Source organism: Hyperolius riggenbachi, chromosome 4, assembly GCF_040937935.1.
Source record: "Hyperolius riggenbachi isolate aHypRig1 chromosome 4, aHypRig1.pri, whole genome shotgun sequence".
Taxonomy (NCBI): Eukaryota; Metazoa; Chordata; class Amphibia; order Anura; family Hyperoliidae; genus Hyperolius; species Hyperolius riggenbachi.
The window spans coordinates 259,755,374-259,771,998 of NC_090649.1; the positions used below are offsets into that span (position 1 = coordinate 259,755,374).

At 47.1% G+C, this 16,625-nt stretch overlaps 1 protein-coding gene across 1 annotated transcript in view; it reads left to right on the forward strand.

Moving 5' to 3' along the window:
- Window positions 1–16,625, forward strand: part of UFL1 (UFM1 specific ligase 1) — a 93,115-nt gene that overhangs the window by 42,928 nt on the left and 33,562 nt on the right. The window contains exons 11-12 of the mRNA XM_068231184.1: window positions 1–28; window positions 14,192–14,314. The exon at window positions 1–28 is cut by the window's left edge and continues 93 nt beyond it. Coding sequence (XP_068087285.1) covers window positions 1–28; window positions 14,192–14,314 — 151 coding nt within the window. The remainder of the gene's footprint in view (window positions 29–14,191; window positions 14,315–16,625) is intronic.

Below are 16,625 nucleotides of genomic sequence, written 5' to 3' on the forward strand. Positions count from 1 at the left end.
AGGGAGGAAAGACGAAAGAAAGCTGCAGGTGAGAAAGAGGCATCATAGCGCCTCAGTGAGCAGGATTTTTTTACTTGCACATATGATCCTTGTGAAATAAGTAGCTCTTTATTAACTTTCTATTCTTATTAGATTACTGGAGCAATGATAAAAGCACACTTAAAGACCAAGATGGCGCCCGTGTAGGTGCCTCGGTCACATGGCTCCTGCAACTTTTGCAGTTCTACATAGTTTTTAGATAGTTTACCATAGTTTTAGGGATAGTTTTAGTTAATTTCTAGCTGTTAGAGTAGAATCAGCCAAGTGTGTTTCCCCGGCCGTGTGGTGTAGTGTAGCTCCCAGAGGACACTCACCCGACACACTGGACTCCACGAGGTCCCACGCCGATCCTCCGGTCTCCGCTCCTGGCCCAACTCTGCCTGCCGCTGCTTATGCTGGACCCCGCAGTTTGCCGCTGTCTGCACTCCGGACCTCCGCTCTGCTGATGGCACTCCGAACCTCCGCTCCTGCATCCCCCGACACGTCCCGACTGCCGCCTGCCTCCCTGTGAGCCGTGTGCACGCTGATGCTCTGACCTCCGCTCTGCTGCTGGCACTCCGGACCTCCGCTCCTGCTGCTGTCTGCCCGTCCGGTCCTCCGCTCTGCCGGCTGCTGCAACCCCGGAAAAGTCCCGGCCGCGGCAACTCCTGCCTCCCCTGCATCAAGTGATCAGCCTCCTGACGCCGATGTTTGATGGCCCCCGGACTGCCTCTTCACCGCAACTCCCGGCGGGGCCCTGCCTGCCCCCCTCCCGCAGCAACAATCTCCACCGCCGACGCGGATTCCGCCTGGTGCACTTCGCAGGCAAGGAAACGCTGACCAGCATCCAGGAATCGGGGCCTCCATGACCAGCCACCCCCTTCCGGTCACACTACCCTCAGCTGCTGCGGATCCTGCCGGAGGCTGCCCTGTGCCACCCATCCATGGTGAGTCCTGCTGTCCACCTCCCTGTGGGTATCCACTGTGCTGTCTCTGCCTGTTGCCTGCTCATACCACCCATCGTGCTCCACTGTTCTGTCTCTGCCTGCTGCCTGCTCATACCACCCATCGTGCTGCTTGCTACCTCCAAACTTCTGGGCCACCCTTACTGTGCTGCACCTACCTGCTGCCTGCTACACCTCCTGCCTGCTACACCACCTGACATACTGTGCTGCCTGCTATACCACCTATCGGATGCCCGCTACACCTCCCGCATCCATACTGTGCTGTGCTGCCTGCTTTTTCACCTATCTGCTGCCGGCTATAGCTCCTATCTGTGTCCCATACTGTACTGTGCTGCGCTGTCTGTTTACCATTTGTGCCCTCACACCATCATTCGAGCCCATCACCCTTTTTGTGCCCGTACTGTGTCCGGCCTGCCTCATACCATCGCCCAGGGCCCACCACCCACTTGCGCCCTTTACTTCGCTGTGCCGCCTGCCGCTGCCTCACACCTACTGCCTGCCCCACGCTACTACCCGGGCCTACCACCCACTTGTGCCCTATACTGGTGATGTGCCGCTTGCTGCCTCATACTATCACCTGGGCCTAACACCTTCTACTGAGGCCCCTATACCATGGGCAGGGACCGGCCACAAAACACTGCCACCCTATCTAGAGAGGCTCTCCTCAAATGGGAACCCCTGGACACCCCCAAGACTTCATGGGGCTCCGCCCTGTGGGATGCTGTAACCACCCACGCCAAATACCTCGTCTCCAAGTGTGCTCCGAACAAACGCCGCCACAGAGGTAGGAGGGCGGGGGCCCAGGTCCGACTCAAAAGGAAAGGTCTGCGCACTCCCGTCCCGGCCATCCTATTAGCAAACGTCTGCTCACTCCCAAATAAACTAGATGAGCTGCTCCTTCTGCTAGGTGGCAAACCCCATATCGGCAATAACACCCCTGTCCTCTGTTTTACGGAGACCTGGCTGAGTGACAGCACCCCTGACAACTTCCTACATGTACCAGGCTACAACCTCCTTTGAGCAGACCGTGACGCATCCCTCTCTGGGAAAATGAGAGGGGGGGCATCTGCTTTTACATCAATACCTCCTGGTGCTCCAACATCATCACTCTCAACAAAACCTGCACCCCTGATGTCGAGTTTCTGGTCATAAACTGCAGGCCCCAGTACTCCCCCAGGGAGTTCTCTTCCCTTGTCCTCATCGGAGTCTACATCCCTCCCGACGCATGCACCAAGACGGCCTTGAAAACCCTCAGGGACTGTATCTCGCGGTTGGAAACTGCCTTCCCGGAGGCCCTGTTCATCATCCTGGGCGACTTTAATAAGGCAAACCTTCGACATGAGTTGCCCCGCTACAAGCAGCATATAACCTGCCCTACCAGGAACTGTAACACCTTGGACCACTGCTACACGGTCTATAAGAACGCTTACGAGGCCTCTCTAGTTGCCCCCCTGGGAAACTCCGATCACAATACAATCCACCTGATCCCCACGTACAGGAGGCTCCTGGAGACCTCTAAGCCCACCATCAAAACCATCAAAAAATGGACAACCGAAGCAAAACTGGAGCTCCAGGCCTGTTTTGATACCACCGACTGGTCGACCCTCGAGGCTCCCTCCCTTGATGAATGGGCTGAAAACGTCACCTCCTACATCAGCTTCTGCGAGGATATGTGCATACCATCCAAGACCTTCAGGGTTTTCCCCAACAACAAGCCCTGGTTCGACGACAAGCTTCGCCGACTTCGGAAACGCAAGGCAGAAGCGCATAGGTCTGGCTCAACTGAAGAGTACAAGGAGGCCAGGTACACCCTGAAAAGAGAGCTGCGATCAGCAAAGAGGGCCTACTCCGAGAAGCTGGGGCTCTGCCTCCAGTCTAACAACACACGGGAAGTATGGAAGGGCCTGAGGGCAGCCACGAACTTCAAACCAGCTTCTCAGCCGGTGACCCCAAGCCTTCAACTGGCGGAGGAGCTCAATGAGTTCTACTGCAGGTTCGAGCGACAACCTGGCCAGCGCACAGACCAAACGGCCACGGCCAAGGTGACCCCCCCCTCGGGGGAATCCGGCACCCTGGCACCTGCTGCCGTCCATGAAGCTGAGGTACTCCGGCTACTCCGCAAGCTAAATCCCAGCAAGTCTTCTGGCCCCGACGGGGTGTCGTCGATCTGCTTGAGAACTTGTGCTGAACAGCTAGCCCCTGTGCTCTCCTCCTTATACACCCAGTCACTATTGGAGGGCACAGTCCCCTCCTGTTTTAAGCGATCCATAATCGTACCAGTCCCCAAAAAACCAGGCAGCACCGAGCACAACAACTTCCGACCGGTGGCCCTGACCTCTAACATCATGAAGCTCCTCGAGCGGCTGGTCCTTGCTCACCTGAAGAAGTTCACTGACGCCCCCTGGACCCACTCCAATTCGCATATAGGGCAAACAGATCCGTGGAGGACGCCATAAATGCTTGCATGGCATACGTCTCGGAGCACCTAGACAACCCTGCCTCCTACGCTAGGATCCTGTTCCTGGACTTTAGCTCAGCGTTCAACACGATCTGCCCAGATATCCTGCTCTCTAATCTGACGCAGCTCGGAGTAGACCCCACCCTTCGGGCATGGATCAAACACTTCCTGACAAACAGAACGCAACAGGTGAGGCTGGGAAACTGCTATTCCAGCGTCAGAATCACCAATACAGGGGCTCCACAAGGCTGCGTCCTGTCACCTCTACTGTTCTCTCTCTATACAAACAATTGTATCTCGTCCGCTGACTCTGTGAAGGTCATCAAATTTGCGGACGATACCACCATAATCGGCCTAATTGGCAGCAACGGAGAACAGGAATACCGCGGCGAAGTCGAGAGCATCTGCAACTGGTGCGGGGACAACAACCTGGTACTCAACACTGCTAAGACAGTTGAATTAGTCGTTGACTTCAGGAGGAACCCTCCCCCCCCCCCCCCACATCCATCCTCATTGGGGGAAATGAAGTCTCCAGGGTGTCATCTGTACGGTTTCTAGGCACGTCCCTCACAAACAACCTGAAATGGGGACAAAACACCATCAGAATTCAGAAGAAATCTCAGCAGAGGCTATTCGTCCTGCGCCAACTGAAGCGATTCGGCATGCCCCGGAAACTGCTCACCAGCTTCTAGTCCGCCACCATAGAATCCATCCTCTGCTCCTCAGTCATTGTCTGGTACGCGGGTGCAACTGCCAGTGACAAACTCAAACTGCAGAGGGTCATATATGAAGCAGAGAAGATCATCGGGTCTCCTCTTCCACCTCTTGATCTCCTTCACTCCGCCAGGATGATGAAGAGAGCCACCATGATCTCCCGGGACCCCTCCCACCCAGGCAGTCGCTACTTCGAAATCCTCCCGCGGGGCCACCGCTACAGAACATTAACATCCAAAACCACCAGGCGGGAGAACTCCTTCTACCCCCAAGCGGTTCGGCTGCTTAACGCCAACCTTCCCCGTCGAGGCCTGCCTACTAGCATGCCCTAGCGCCAGCATCCGTCGTCTGCCTGCCCTGGTTCCCAATGCACCTGGGAATGTTATACGTAAAGGACATATCTATACCTCTACTGAAGTTTTTGCTACCTATATAAATTGGTACTTGTATGTGTTTTCGTGTCTGTCCTCATACTATGTCTATGCCATGTGTACCATAAGCAATTCCGAGTATGGCCCTGCCGTACTTGGCGAAATAAAGTGATTCTGATTCTGATTCTGACATTGGCCCTTATTCAATTCACCTTTTCTTCTAGATTTTCTCCAAGGTGATATATTTACACACCTTCTTAGTTAAATGCCTTTGAAGCCACCAGGAAGCATAAAATGCTCATAATAATTTTGACAGTATTTTTTCATCTACTTTTTGGTACTTTTTCGATTGCAGAGTGCTGAAAGGTTGTTTTTTTAAAAACCGAAGATGGAAAATTATCTTCTGGTAGAAAACTTGGGAGGAAAAGTGAATTGAATAAGGGCAATTGACTGTTGCTTTTGTAACAAAGCATTCTAGTAAGGAAAAATATGCCAGGAACAGGAAAATTGCTAAATATTTTCCCTAATGGTTGAACATTTGCCTCTTTCTTTGCAATGGTTGTTCCAACGTATACCCTTTTCCAGTTACTGTATATTGCATTGTGGATACCATTACTGCCTTCTAGCACTAAGGTCCCACTTTTAGATCTGGGAGAGCATGGAGTTTGTATGTTCTTCCCATGTTCGTGTGGGTTTTTTCTAGGCTCTATGGGTTTCCTCCCACACTGGAAAATAAAGTGATTTAATTGCAGGTAACCAACAAAAATTGCCAACCTTGATTTACTCACTAAACAAAAGATATCAACCAAAATGTGTATTCTGAGGAAAATTACCCAATAGCTAGTGTTTCCCCTTTTATCTGAAATAACTGCAGTGAGATCTACCAGTCTTTGTTTGGCATTGGTCTAAGGAAGGTTTGCCTCAATCAATGCAGAGTTCTTGCATGTACATCCCGTTTCATGTCATTTCTCAGCATTTCGATGGTATGTTATGGGCTTTGAGATGGCTCTTTCCATTTCATAGTTTTCAGCTAGTCCTTGATGAATTTACTGGTATTTGTTGGACTATTGATGTGTTGCTCCACAACAGACGTCATAGTGGATTGAATGATGGTGAGCTAGCCAGGCCGTGCTGCAGCAAAGCATCCTGAAATCATGAAACTTTCACCTACATGCCTCTCAGTTGGTATGAGGTTCTTTTGGAATGCTGTATTTGGTTTACTCAAAGTGTGTTCCCTATTCTGGTGTCCAAACAATTAAATTTTGGACACATCCGCCTGAAACATTTTTCCGGAAGTCCTGGTCTTTGTCTATGTTCTCTCTGGCAAACTTCCTTCTGGTCTTCATGTTTTTCTTGGAGAGCAAGGGTTTCCACCTTGCACACCTCCCATGCAGGGTAAAGTTATGAGGTATATTTCTGATTGTAGATGTATGCACATTTTAGGAATTTTGCAGACATTTTTGCAACTCGAGGGGTCTGCGCTTGGAGTTTGCCTTGGAGTTTGCTTGCTTTGATGGCCTTCAGCGATGTTTACTATATTCCCGACAAGATTCCGACAAGACAGAAGCTGTCACTTACATGCTTAGAAATTAACTTTCAGGCTACAAAATAAATCAAGTAAAACAGCCTGGTTATTAGTATGTTTTGTACTGTACTTACACCACCGATAAGCAATAAAAGTTTTCCTGACAGAATCCAACTGCTGAGGGCAGGGAGAGATAAAATACATGAACTATTGACATTTTTCTAACTCAGAGACACTTAATAGGCTGCCACTGATTAGAGACTGTAAAACATTTAGCCTACTATAATTGTTTAATTAATAGGACACTCTGTCGGAGGTATCTGATCGCTGCTGCGATCTCTATTTTTTTTAAATAAGAAAGGGGAGGCTTTTCCCTCCCTCTTTTCTCCCTCTCCCTCTCTCCCTCCCCCCTGTGCTGTCCTAATTGCCATAGGGAGGCAATCGGCACTTATCCCCGCCTCTCATAGGCATCAGCCTATGAGAGGACTTCATTCCCTACCCAATCAGGGGGACAGCCGAGTGTTAGCCATACAGCACTGCAGGAGATTGCTGTACAAAGGTAAGCAAAGGGGAATTACTTCCCCTTTCGGCGGAAAACAGCCTGCTAGCCGTGATTGCAGTTAGCAGGCTGATCAGGGAGCTCCACTCTGTGAACCGGCAGGGAACGATCGTGCATGCGCGCACACACGTTCCCGGCCAGACTGCAGCCCCAGGACTTGACGCCAATTGGGGTTAGGCGGGGCTGCCGCCACGGTCACGCCCATTGAAATGACGCGGTTGTTAGGTAGTTAAAAGAAACATATGACATTTTGTTGTTGTGGTGTTTCTTTTCCCTCTCAAAACTACTTTTCAAAGAGTGTAGCCTGTATGTTGACCTGAAATAAATTACGGTCTAAAGATAAACTGCTCAATTTGGATGCAAATTGAGAACTGTTATCATCATCTAGTGCTATCGAAACAGGAAGCTGTGTCTCCAGGAGGTTCGAATAATTTCAGCATGAGACTGTTTCAATCAGGACTGCAATTAAAATAAGTAGTTCTGATATGAAATGATTTGAAGTTTCTACTCGTTTCTCCTGGTGAGCTTAAAGAACCTCCTTTTTTTTTTCTTTATAGACTTTAAATCAGGAATAAGTGTGTGAATATTTTTTCAAAGTCCATTTAATATTGAGAGCAGACTGTCAGGATGGCAGCCAATAATTGATGCTAATACTGGGCAGCTATACCATGTCATTTTTACCTACAGTGAAGTTATTTTTGCCTTAGGAAAAATATGGAGAAATAAAACTGATTGTGGCAGGACTTTCTGCATTCTGCTTTGCTTAAAGAGACTCCGTAACAAAAATTACATCCTGTTTTTTATCATCCTACAAGTTCCAAAAGCTATTCTAATGTGTTCTGGCTTACTGCAGCACTTTCCACTATCACAGTCTCAGTAATAAATCAACTTATCTCTCTCTTGTCAGACTTGTCAGCCTGTGTCTGGAAGGCTGCCAAGTTCTTCAGTGTTGTGGTTCTGTGATGCATCTCCCCCCTCCTGGCCCCTCTATGCACACTGCCTGTGTATAATGATCTCTTGAGATACAAAAGGAAGGGTGTATACAGCCTGCTTGTGTATGGATGTATTTTTCTATGTGTGGACATACTGTACATCAACCTACTTCCTGTTTTGGTGGCCATTTTGTTTGTTTATAAACAAACTTTTTAAAACTGTTTTTAACCACTTTTAATGCGGCGAGGAGCGGCAAAATTGTGACAGAGGGTAATAGGAGATGTCCCCTAACGCACTGGTATGTTTACTTTTGTGCGATTTTAACAATACAGATTCTCTTTAATGCCCACTTTAATATTTAAAATACAATTTTTGCTCTGCTGTTTATTTGGTGGTAGCTGGTCAGAGAAAGGTTGATGCTGTTCTAAAACGCATTACTGGCTGCATACACAGAAAATAATAATGAACCCCCATTTTCCTTTGTACAGTGTGCACCCTTCAAAAGCTCACATACATCATTATAGCAACACAGGAAAAAGAAATATTCAAATAAGAGCGTTTTCCCGTTTGTTCTATTAGAAGTTAAATCACTAGCACAAGTTCTTATTGGGAAATTCAGTCTTGTTGAGAAAAACTTGGAGCTTTCAGTTCGGCACCATGTGTTGCAGGGTTAATGGCAACCACTTTTTCAGCTTAATAAGTTTGTTATTAAGAAGATTTAAAATGTAAGGCTTCCATGGTGTACTAAAATGGCAGAATAGCTCCTACAACACCCAAAGTTTGTTTATTTATTTATTTATTGTATTTATATAGCGCCAACATATTACGCAGCGCTGCACAATAGATAAAAGGGTTAACATACAAGGTAGGACATACAGGAAACTCACAACAAAACAAGATCATGCAAATGATTTGATAATAGTGTCAAAGGTCAAAATAGAGACTGTTCTAGTCCACAAGAGGGGTGATTGTCAGTAAGATTGCATAATCAAGCTGGAAACACTAAGGGAGATGGCCCTGCCAGAGGCTTACAATCTAAAGGGTGGGGGTGGAGACAATGGGTGTGTCTGCGAGAGGGTGTCTAACAGAACATATTATGGTGCTGGTGTAGGGGGGTATGCGAGCATGAAAGGGTGAGTCTTGAGAGCTTGTGTGAAGGTATTAAAGGTTGGGGCGAGTCTGGTGGCTGGAGGGAGCGAGTTCCAGAGAGCAGCTTATTGAGGGTGGGTTTGGCATTCCAGAGGCCACAGGAAACACGGAGCGAATGCCTAGGGGTAGGATGGATAGGAAGAAGGTTATGCCGAGGGGGATGGGGAGCACAGACAGGCCAATACTGCAGTGTGTGTGTGCACGCGCGTTTGTGTGTGTGTGGAGGTGTTTGAGGTAGTGCTGGGTGTTTGCAGCCTAGCACTGCCATGTTTTTTTTTTTTGGGGGGGGGGGGGCACAGCTGTTGGGGACAAGCAGCTGAATAATTCCATGGGGGGGGGATTTGGGGTCACAGTGGGTATACAGCAGGGGTCGAGTGGGGCGTGGACAACATCCACTTGCTTTTTTCAGAGGGTGGATGCCGTCCACCCTGGCATGTGTGGAGGGGAGCAGCGCAGTGGAAGGAGAGTAGTGGAGAAGGGGGGCCATCTCCCCCCCCCCCCCCCCTTTCTCTCACCTTGGGGCTCTCCATCCCTCGCTCTCCCCTCCAGAACTGAAATTTGCGATGGCTGGCAGCGGGCGGGACTTGCCTCTTCCTTGATCCAAGCGCCGGGTAAGATCTGCATGCCGCTGCTCTGGTCTAGACAAGACCAGTCTAGCGGCAGTGGAATGCTCCCTCTCGCGCCGGAATGAGGAAGCGGTAAGCCCCGCCCGCTGCCAGCCGCCCACACATTTTAGTTCTGGAGGGGAGAGCGAGGGATGAAGAGCCCCAAAGTGAGGGAAGGAGGAGGGAGACGTCCCCCCTTCTCCACCCCTGCCCACAACTCTCCTTCCACTGCGCTGCTCCCCTCCTGCTGGGGGGACACCTGACTGTTCTGGGGACATATACCCCTGACTACATATACTGGGACATATATCCCTGGCTACATATACTGGGGACATATACCTCTGCCTACATATACTGGGGACATATACCTCTGCCTACATATACTTAGCACATATACCCCTGGCTACATATACTGGGCACATATACCCTTGGCTACATATACTGGGCACATACGCCCCTGGCTACATATACTGGGCACATACACTTCTGCCTACATATACTGGGCACATATACCCCTGGCTACATATACTGGGCACATATACACCTGGCTACATATACTGGGCACATATAACCCTGGCTACATATACTGGGCACATATACCCCTGGCTACATATACTGGGCACATTTACCCCTGGCTACATATACTGGGCACATATACCCCTGGCTATATATACTGGGCACATATACCCCTGGCTACATATACTGGGCACATATACCCCTGGCTACATATACTGGGCACATTTACCCCTGGCTACATATACTGGGCACATATACACCTGGCTACATATACTGGGCACATATACCCCTGGCTACATATACTGGGCACATATACCCCTGGCTACATATACTGGGCACATTTACCCCTGGCTACATATACTGGGCACATATACACCTGGCTACATATACTGGGCACATATACTCCTGGCTACATATACTGGGCACATATACCCCTGGCTACATATACTGGGCACATATACCCTTGGCTACATATACTGGGCACATATACCCCTGGCTACATATACTGGGCACATTTACCCCTGGCTACATATACTGGGCACATATACCCCTGGCTACATATACTAGGCAACTATACCTCTGGCTACATATACTGGGGACTACTATACTCATGGCTACTTATACTGGGGACACCTATAGACCTGGCTACCTATGCTGGGGGTACTTATTTTGGGGGAACTGCTGTCAGATTATCTGCATTTTTGTGGAACCGCTATTAAGACTAAGTGTATTTTGGGGAACAGCTGCCAGATTATGTGTATGTTAGGGGAACGACTGCTGCCAGATTACGCGTATTTTGGGGAACTGCTGCCAGATTGTGTATGTTTGGGGGACCACTGTTGCCAGATTATATGTATTTTGGGTGTTACGTGTATTTTGGGTGATCCGCTGCCAGGTTTCACTTATTTTGGGGAACTGCTTCCAGATTGTATATGTTGGGGGAACTGCTGCTGCCACATTGTCTATTTTGGGGGTACCACTGCCATATTATCTGTATTTTGGAGGAACTTCTACCAGATTATGTGTGTTTTTGGTGAAATGCTGTCAGACTACATCTATTTTTGGGGGATACACTACGGCAGAGTTTAAACTTCCCCGGCAGACCTTTTACATCACTGCTATGGTCATGTATATTTGGCCCCACCCATGACCACGCCCACCTTATGCTTGACCACTCAGCTCCTTTCCCAAGACTAGACCCCTGGTATACAGCACTGTAGTGGGGGTGGTAGAGAGCACAGAGGAAGCCAAATCATGCTCTTTTGAGGGGGGGGGGGGGGGCACAGGGGTATACAGGACTACTGCATAATGCTGCTATGTAAAAAGGGAGCACAAAGGCTGCTATGTATTAGTAGGGGAGGGGATTGCACTGAAACTACCTAATACTGCTTCTGAGGAGGAGCCCCATGCAAAGTTTTGCTGGGGATCCACTGTTTTCTAATTATGCTGCTGAGTGTCAGAGTTCACTGCCAGTCACTGGATTAATCTTGGTGATAAAAATGAGGAAAATACCTCTTGCGTTGTTCAGCTAATTGCTCCAGCAGCAGAGTGGGACTTATTGGAGAGCCTTATATCAACTGTGCTCCTAACAAAATGGAGGGTAATGCTGCTACATCTGCAAAAAGAGATTTTTGAGCTTACTATCAGTCCTAGAAAATAGTTGGCTAACTGCAGATTGAAATGAAAAGATAATCTTTAAAGGGGAACTGAAGTAAGAGGTATACGGAGGCTGCCATATTTATTTCATTTTAATCAATACCAGTTGCCTGGCAGCCCTGCTGGTCTATTTCTCTGCAGTAGTATCTGAATCACACCAGAAACAAGCATGCAGCTAGTCTTGTCAGATCTGACTTTAAAGTCTGAAACACCTGATCTGCTGAATGCTTGTTCAGGGGCTATGGCTAATAGTATTAGAGGCAGAGGATCAGCAGGGCTGCCAGGCAACTGGTATTGCTTAAAAGGAAATAAACATGGCAGCCTCCATATACCTCTCTCTTCAGTTCCCCTTTAATAACATTAACTTGCAAAAAGACTTGTGGATAAGTGCAGATGGGGTAAATAAAATACCCAGATACTTATACTCATTCATGGCTATTAGGAACACAACAACAACAGTGGACATAGAAAAGTGTTACCATCTTCAAAGTATTTACATTTTTTTATGCCTTGTAGTCTGAGGTGAAGACACACACAAATATTTTTTCAGCTGTATTTACTCAATGCAAGTTATCACTGCCAAGGCAAGGATATAGTGGCAGACATTTAAAAAACAAAACCGAATCACAAGAGATCACTTCCTCCCCACAATACTTGTAAGCTCAGGTACCGTCTCTATTTCACACTCAGCTGATCGGCTTCCACCAGTGATCGATTGAAATCATTTTTTTATTAGTTCAGCATATGTACAACTACTCATTCCAGTGCTTGGTAGAGCAGCTGAAAGCAAACATTCAACTGGCAAGGCACTGTCAAAAGATAAGATGGAGAAAGTTGTTGACAGGTACACGTCAGGAGATATACAAAAATGTTCAAAGGCTTTATCAATCCCTGTGTAAATTACTAGTAAGAAGTAGAAAGTAATTGGAACTACTAGGATCATTCCTGGATTACATTGAGTGTTCACTAGAAACTAGGTGTAAGGAGAAGGAGGAAACTGACCAAAGAGGCAAGTAGAAATGCTTAAAGAGAACCTGTAACAAAAAAAGTCCCCTGGGGGGTACTCACCTCAGTAGAGGGAAGCCTTAGGGTCCCAATGAGGTTTTCCCCTCTGCTGTAGGTGCAGGCAGTCCAGCACTGGCTCCCCCGAAGTGTCCCGAAATCCTCCCTCAACAAGGCTGATAAGCGCTGATTTATTTACCTTTCCTGGCTCCAGTGGGGGCTTGTTGCGACTCTTCCCACGGAGATAGGCAAAAATAGCCGATCTCCGTCGGGTCCACTCTACTGTGCAGGCGCAGGAGACTTGCACCTGCGCAGTAGAGCGGCCCAACAGCGTTCGGCTATTTCTGCCTATCTCCGAGGCGGAGAGCCGATACTGCGCCTGCGCTGGAGCCCGGGAGGTAAATATTTACATCCCCGCTGTTCGGGGAGCTTTTTCGCCACTGCCGTGGGACCGAGGAGGACGTGGGAAGCCTCAATAGGATCCGGAGGCTTCCCCCACCCGAGGTGAGTACCCCCACGGGAGGTTTTTCTTGATACATGTTTTCTTTAGAGGACCAATATCGTGAAAATTTAAAATAATGTAAACCAATACAAATAAAAAGTATGTTTCTTCCAGAGTAAAGTGAGCCATAAATTACTTTTCTCCTATGTTGCTGTCACTTACAGTAGATAGTAGAAATCTGACAGAACCGACAGGTTTTGGACTAGCCCAGACCCTTATGGGGGCACTCTCAGGGTTTTCTTTTCAAAAGCACTTAGTGAATGGCAGTTGCTCTGTCCAACTGCCAAAAAAGTGTGCAAACAGGTAGGGGGGGTCTGCATCTTTATATAAATCCTTTTCAGGGATGTGTCTCTTTAGAAATAATAAAGGCCATGCTGAGAATCCCCCATGAAGAGATGGACTAGTCCAAATCCTGTCAGATTTCTGCTGCTTATTGTAAGTGACCCTCAAAATAGGAGAAAAGTAATTTATGGCTCATTTTACTCTGCAAGAAACCTACTTCTTATTTGTATGTTTACATATATTTTACATTTTACAATTTTCGCGATAGTGGTCCTTTAAGCAGAACAACTTTATCCATTTCAGTGTTTTTATATGTGTATTTTCATAACTGTTGCTATTATATATTTCACTTGGCAGTTTAAGTTGATTTTACTCTCTACTCTAAACTAAAGCGATAAACAGCATGATGGTACAGTGGCTAGTACTTCACAGCACCCCATACCCCTATCAAAATAGGCTTTGACTATGCTAGAGACATAAGACTATGGTGAGAATTACTTTGAGGAACAGTTGGGGACATAACCCCTTGACTGATGTCCGTGCTACAATATATAAAAACCTAAGGGCCCGTTCAGATCAGAAATGCAGATGGCCATGCGTGCGGGAACGCGTGCGGACCGCAACGCGTACGAACGCATGGCCATCCGCGTTTGTGTGCGTTGCGTGGCTGATCCCATCACTGAAAAGTGAATGGGACAGCCACGCGTTTTTGCAAAATCTGCGTGCAGCATGCGTTCCCGGACCGCACAGGTCCGGAACGCATGCAGTGTGAACATCAGACATTGCACTCTATGCAATGTCTGATGTCGTGCGTTTTGGCCACCTGCACGCGTTTCCAAAACGCGGCTGGAAACGCGTGCAGTGTGAACGGGCCCTTATAGTAATAATGAAATGAAATGGTTTGCACTTTTATATTTATGCTTATTTCACCACCAGAGGGCAGTGGAAGCAGCAAAGGAGGTGGTCTTGGAAATGCTAGAGAGATAAAAATAAAAAAGACTAAGAAGAAATCAAAGAAGGATGAAGATAGTGATGATGAAACACAATCTACAAGCGCAAGTACAATTAATTTGCTATGATCTTTATATGCATGTGACTGCCATTTCTTATTCATATTTCATGTTTTAAGTTTCTGTTTTAGAATCTTACATCTTGGTCTTTTTATTTTAAACTATGTTTCAGGGCTTATCTCCCCATCTGTTGTGTCCATAGAATGGTTGCATGAATTCAGCTTCAAAATTCTAAAGCTAGATACAATGCCCTCTAAAAGTGTTCTGTTAAAGCATGCTCAAATCATTGTTTTTCTAGCCCTATGTTGGGACTCTATGACAAGCTTGTAGAGTACATGATCAGGCTCCTCTCACCAGTTATGTCCTATGCCACAAAATCCTATTGCTCTTTGCTGCAATCTCATCAATAGAGTTCAAAAATCAATTAACCCTTCGCACACTCACATGCAAATGTTCAAACAAATGCATTCACAGATTTACTCATCCAGGCACAACTGTTATCCCTACAGCTAAATTAAAAGCCAGGGTTTTAGTTCACAGAAGAATGCATTCTTATGCTTAGTCACCTATACTGCGTAGAAGTACCCAGGTAAACATAGGTGTCCTAACTCTGGCCCTGTAACATGCATAGTGCAGACATGCAAACACATTCATTGCATCAAACCTATCAATGGATTAGGAGCACACATCCTAACTTCCTCTCCTGGGAAAGACAGTGCATCTTACCAATCGCACAAGGGAGCTAATGTTATGTGTCCATGTGCACCATGCGCATACACCAGCATAAGCTGTCTGCATGCTGACAAACATACAGGGGAAGGGGGGAGCGCACCGAATTGGACCCTAGCCACAGGGGTCAATGATAATACCTATGTTTACCTGGGTACTTCTACGCAGTATAGGTGACTAAGCATTTTTTTTTTTATTATTATTATTATTATTTAGTATTTATATAGCGCCGACATATTACGCAGCGCTGTACAGTGTATATATATATATATATATATATATATCTTGTCACTAACTGTCCCTCAAAGGAGCTCACAATCTAATCCCTACCATTGCCTTATGTCTATATTATGTAGTGTAAGTACTGTAGTCTAGGGCCAATTTTTAGGGGGAGCCAATTAACGTATCCGTATGGAATGTGGGAGGAAACCGGAGTGCCCGGAGGAAACCCACGCAGACACGGAGAGAACATACAAACTCTTTGCAGATAGTGCCCTGGCTGGGATTCGAACCAGGGACCCAGCGCTGCAAGGCGAGAGAGCTAACCTCTACGCCACCGTGCTGCCCATAAGAATGCATAAGAATGCATTCTTCTGTGAACTAAAACCCTGGCTTTTAATTTAGCTGTAGGGATAACAGTTGTGCCTGGATGAGTAAATCTGTGAATGCATTTGTTTGAACATTTGCATGTGAGTGTGCGAAGGGTTAATTCATTTTTGCTGTTTCTAGCCACACCCCCTTCAGCACCTCCCTTTCCCTAATAATTTATTTAGTGTCCTAACTAGAGGCGATGTGCCTGGATATATGTATGTTTATTCTTATCAATAGAGTTCAGTCTGTCCTCCCCCCCCCCCCCCCCCCCAAACCTTGCTGTCCTGCCCAGAAAGTTTGTTGCTACTTGAGATCATGTGACCAATTCTGGGGGAGGAAGAATTTCAATATATGCCTAGAGCTGTGTTTAAAGAAGATCTGTGATGAATTTACAGCACATTAAAATAACCATATTACTGTTTCCCCCGTTATTCTCCTCTTCATTTCTCCTATTTTTGCCGCACCCCGCGGCCAATAAATAACTTAATTGATAAAATATAACTTTTAAACCTTTGGGCAAGATGGCTGCAATGTAACGTACTTCCGGGTCATTCACACAGTCTCCCTGTACTTCTGTACTCGAGAGATGAGCTGCAGCCACAGGAGGCAGATCTCCCCCCTGCTGTCAGCCTCACTAGAGCTAGGCAGATCTTCCCCCTGCTAGCTGGAGCAAACAGAAAGGTCAGGGATGACTCATCAGATGATGTGCAGCAGAGGGAGGGAGAGGCAGATAGCAGGGAGGAACAACTGCTGTATTGGCTGCCTCTTCCTGCAGCACAATATTCGTCTAACTAGACGAATAATTAGAAAGGAGCAGGAGAGAGACAGCACAGCTGGGAAAAATGACAAGGGAAAAATGATTTGTACTTATGAAAGGAACATATCTCTTCATTTCAATTGCATTTTGAAAAAGGGCCACAGAACCCCTTTAATAGATGCTTTAAAATCTTTGAGAAACTGTGCATTTTTAAATAAGTCTTTACACTGCATACGGTTATGTCAGTTTTAACGCTGTACACTGTATACAATCTGTATGGTAA